Genomic DNA, 4,924 nt, shown 5'->3' with positions numbered 1-4,924 from the left:
TTTAAAAACACAATTGTTAATTTATAATCTGCTTATAGGTAGTGAATGCAGGATTTGAGAATGAGTTTTTTCTCTTGAAGAGGTATGCCATTTAATATTATCTTGTGATTTGATTAATGCAATTTACCATGCCATTTATTTATGAACATGAAGAAAAAACAAACAGGGAAACGAAAGAAGAATGGATAGAATTTGACTCGAGTCCTTACTGTTGCTCGTCATCATTTGATGATGCTTCTCCAATACTTCGTGAAGTTACTTCTGCTTTGCTTTCTATGGGTATTACAGTAGAACAGGTAAAAAAAAGTTATGGAGTTAATGAAAGATATGATAATTGCTTACCAAAACGATTTATATGTACATTATTTATTTTATATATATATATATAAATCTGTTTTGTTTATAAATTTGTAATTTTTTTTAAAATTAAATTTTGGTTAAACATTTGTAAAAGAAAATAATAAAGAGTTCAAAACAAGTTAAAACTAATTTTAAAATTAAGTTTAGTTAACTAAATTAGTTTAAATTTGTGGTTCAGTTCATAAATCATTTAATATGGTTCAATTTTTTTGTGGCCCAGTTTGATTCAGTGTATGGATGCAATTCAGTTAACCATATTTTTACACACCCCTACAAATTGGTTTATATCTTTGTAAGTCATTCTTAAATTAGTCTATGACTTTATTAATATTTCAAACTAGCCCCTGTCTTAGTAAAAAAAATTCTCAATTTGGTCCCTAGTCATGTTACAAAAACATAAAGACAAAGACCTAATTGAGAAACTTTTGGCAAAGATAAGAACTAATTTGAAATATTAATAGAGTCAGAGACTAATTTGAGAATGATTTACAAAGCGACCAATTAATTGGTAGTTTACTCAAGTTAATTTGTGTTCTATTTCTTTATTATACATTCATCTTTTCCAATCAATGTATATATTGCTCAATATGTAACTTCCGGAACATCAAAACTCTTTATCTCCATTGAATATTATTAGGAGCCTTCACACCCTCTGATTTCTAATTTACGTGACCAATTTTCTGAACTCGTATTTTCTTAAAATTTTGTAGTTACATGCAGAAAGTGGTAAAGGTCAATTTGAGATTGTTTTGGGACATACCATTTGTAGTGAAGCTGCAGACAACTTAGTTTACACACGTGAAACTGTTAGGGCAATTGCTAGAAAACATGGCTTGCTTGCAACATTTGTTCCAAAGTAAGTTCCGTTGTAACATACATCCTTCGTTTCAAAATACATGTCAAAGTCAACCACTTCACATATGCTAATGCATAATTTTGACCGTTAATATATTTAATTATCTAAAGTAAAAAATTATAAAAATTTAATATTTTGAAAATATTTGTCGAGACAAATCAAATAACATCTTACATGCTAATATTTGTATTTATACTTTAGTTAAAAAGTATAGTCAAAGTAAATCAAGTGAATAGTGCAGATTGCAAAAATTGGACATATATTTTGAAACGGAGGGAGCATATAATAGCTGATGGAGTTAAGATTTAAAAGACAAAATTCTAGCTTGGTTAAAATTTCAAGGTTTAAGCCTTGCTTTATTTCTTGTCATAAACTTATTTTTTAGCTTGAGTGTGTCCATTTTAAAAGTTTGGTATGTTAGTCCACTTAAAAACCTATTTTCTATTAATGTATTTAAATAAGTCTGGTATGCGTGCTTCGGTTCGTAATTGGTTGGTTTAGCTTGAAAGGGCTTTTAGCTTGCTTCATTTCAAAAGGGGGTTGTTGGATCTTGGGTCGTTTCTGTGTTGGCAGTCGATCCATACGTCTTTTATAAGCTTTGAATGCTCACTCTACGTTTTTTTGCAATTCGGTTTCGTGCCCACACGTGGGTTTGCTGGTTTGTCCGTGGTAGTGATTGTTTAGAGTGTTGTCCGTATACCACTTATGTGCTGATTTGTTGTATCCCCGTTACGGGTTGTTTTTGTGGTTTACTGGGTCAGGTTTATGCCCCCTCAGTCTTGTACTTCCCGATCTTCTTTTTTTAATATATTTTCTATTTTGGCTTTTAAAAAAAAAAAGTAATGTTATAAGTGTTTTATTTTGATATTGAAGGTACAAATTAGATGATGTGGGTTCTGGATGTCATGTTCATCTAAGTTTGTGGCAGAATGGCCAAAATGTATTTATGGCATCTGATGGATCATCAAAGTATGGAATATCAACTTTGGGGAAAGAATTTATGGCTGGAGTTCTTTATCATCTTCCTTCTATTTTTCCATTTTTAGCTCCACTTGCTATCAGGTTTTGTTATCTATCACCACTCATTCTCCTTATTTTCATTTTTATCACTAAAAAGTGCTACCACCTTTTAAAATTCTTCAATTTATTGATAACATCTGAAATTGTTCTTATACATGAAAAAGTTCACATTGTTTGACAACCAAGAATAAAGATTGTTTATAAACACTCACTATTCAATTTACCAAGGAACCCTAAATGAGGAACACAGATTATTATGCTTCTATGCTTTCTTACATGACTACTCAATTTAATTGCAGTTATGATCGGTTGCAGCCGACTACATGGGGTTCATACTTATTATGGGGAAACGAAAATAGGGCTGCTCCACTACGAGCTTCATCTCCGCCTGGAACTCCTGATGGTTTAGTGAGTAATTTTGAGTTAAAATTATTAGATGGTATTGCAAACCCATACTTAGCCTTAGCTGCTACAATTGCTGCTGGCATTGATGGTCTTCGTCAGCATCTTCCTCTTCCTGAACCTGTTGGTAAGATAATATAAACCATACTTTTGTTTCTTCATAATTTGCTACAATTATCTTCCTCGCTTCTCTTTTATGTTTCTTTTTGCTGATTTGCATGATGGTTATATTTCATAATTTTTTTGTTTCGTATAATCTTTAGCTTTTTTAAAAACATACTAATTATTTCTTAGAATGCCATTAGTTAGGGATGGATCGAGTAAATAATATTATAATAACCTTCATATTTAATGTATTATACAGATGGAAATCCAAATCTAGAAAATCTTCAGAAATTGCCAAAATCACTTTCGGAGTCTTTGGAAGCACTACATAAGGCTGACTTCCTTAAGGAATTTATTGGTGATAAGTTGCTGACTGCCATAAAAGGGATCGGAATGGTAAATATGTTAATGTACATGATCTTCAATTTACAAGTCCTTAAGATATGAAAACATTAATTAATGTGATTCTTCCAGCCAAACTGCTATTTTTGATGTTTAACTAATGTGACTTGTGATGCAAGGCTGAAGTTGATCAATACTCGAAGAACAAGGATGCATACAAGCAACTCATACACCGTTATTGATTTTGAAGAATCAATGTGACTTGGATAAAATACTAGTCAACCATTGGTTGTGGTGTGGGTGATCTAGAAGTCACAAAAAAACGATTTTCTCGAATAAGTTCGTGAATATTAAGAATTGGTGAATCACATTAACTTCTCCTCTTAAAAGTTATTTTCTCGAATAAGTTTATTGAAACCCTATCTTTGACTCCTGAGATGTTTTTTTATGTTGGTTCGTTGGTTTTGATTTAGGCCAAGTTTTATGTGTGGCTTGTCTTTTATTTTTATTTTTATTTAATATATTTTTTATCTTCCCTTTTTCTTCTTTTATGCATATCCCTTTGTAATGGGTAGTAGAGTAACCATGTACTATGTTTCCTTTTTGCCATTAAAATTAAAAGAGAAATTTTCATAGCTTGCGTTTATGCTTCTCAGTTTATAGTTGTAATAGAGGATCTCCAAGATGGTCACGAATTATATAAATATACTAAGAAGTCCCTAAAGTATCATTAATTCATCAAGATATAGTCCCATAACCATCATTTTCTCTCTTGTTTATAAGGGAATATAATTAAGACACTGTCTCGATGGATTTATAATGGTTTAAGGATTATTTAGTATATTTACAGGGCCGTCTTAACAAATCCGTATGCCCAGTTTTAGTCTTTTAAAGGATGTAAAAAAAAAAAAAAAAATTGGGCCAAAAAAAGAAACACTGAAGAAAAATTATTACAAAATATAATCAAGCAAGACTTGACTCTATGACCTCATACCGAAACATAAGCGGCCATGCAACTGAAGCACTGCAATTCACTTGATAGTTTCTAACATTAATATATAACTAATATGGAAAATTCTATGGTAAAGTTGCCAAAATGACTTCTTCGATGAAGTAACCCTACAGCTAATAAAAACACGCCGCGTGTGTTAGTTATGCCATGTCATACTGGCGGATGCATGGTATGTATTGTGTACCTTCAGTCAAATTTAATTGTATTTTAGCCCTTAGATTTTTTGAATCATCAGATTAAAAACTTCACTAGTGTTATTGTGTTGTCTTTCACACTATATTTATTTCTTTTCTCCTTTTTGAATTTTTCTTCCTTCTATTTCAAAAAATATTTAAATAAACCTTTTTATGATAATCCTTTTTATAAAAAAATATTTCATTATTAAAAATAAATAAACCCAGGAAAATTATGAACATCATCACCATATTCATACCTTCATCATCTTCTTTATTGAACAAAAAACAAAATAGCTACTCAAAATCACCTCCAAAAATTAAAATGTCATGATTTGTGTTATTAAAGTTTCCAGATCTATGTCGTAAAATTAAGCAACATAGGCGCAAAGATAGGATGAACGCGACGATGACAGCAGTAATCCGGCGATGGTTTAAATGTTGTTTGAACAACACACAACATTTTTTCCAAACACCTGATTTTGTGATTTAAATAGATAGGAAGGAAGAGGAGAATTAGAAGAGTATTGAAAACGAATTATAATCATCATTTTCGACCTTGAAAATAAGTACAAATCATCGGGTTCAATTTCGGGTGCCAATGGTCTGAATCGGGTTTAAACGACCCGGTTGGAGGTTGAAGACGACTTCCTC

General features: G+C 31.3%; 1 protein-coding gene across 1 annotated transcript in view; it reads left to right on the top strand.

Annotated features, from left to right (window-relative positions):
• The window catches only part of LOC25483919 (type-1 glutamine synthetase 1), a 4,474-nt gene extending 754 nt beyond the window's left edge, over positions 1-3,720 (top strand). The window contains exons 4-10 of the mRNA XM_013612639.3: positions 39-82; positions 167-296; positions 1,071-1,216; positions 2,090-2,278; positions 2,536-2,765; positions 3,003-3,139; positions 3,265-3,720. Coding sequence (XP_013468093.1) covers positions 39-82; positions 167-296; positions 1,071-1,216; positions 2,090-2,278; positions 2,536-2,765; positions 3,003-3,139; positions 3,265-3,327 — 939 coding nt within the window. The 3' untranslated portion in view covers positions 3,328-3,720. The remainder of the gene's footprint in view (positions 1-38; positions 83-166; positions 297-1,070; positions 1,217-2,089; positions 2,279-2,535; positions 2,766-3,002; positions 3,140-3,264) is intronic.
• Positions 3,721-4,924: the final 1,204 nt, after the last annotated feature.

This window comes from Medicago truncatula, chromosome 1 (assembly GCF_003473485.1).
Source record: "Medicago truncatula cultivar Jemalong A17 chromosome 1, MtrunA17r5.0-ANR, whole genome shotgun sequence".
Lineage (NCBI taxonomy): Eukaryota > Viridiplantae > Streptophyta > Magnoliopsida > Fabales > Fabaceae > Medicago > Medicago truncatula.
The sequence above is the reverse complement of the archived record's forward strand: the minus strand, read 5'-3'. Positions and strand labels throughout refer to the sequence as shown.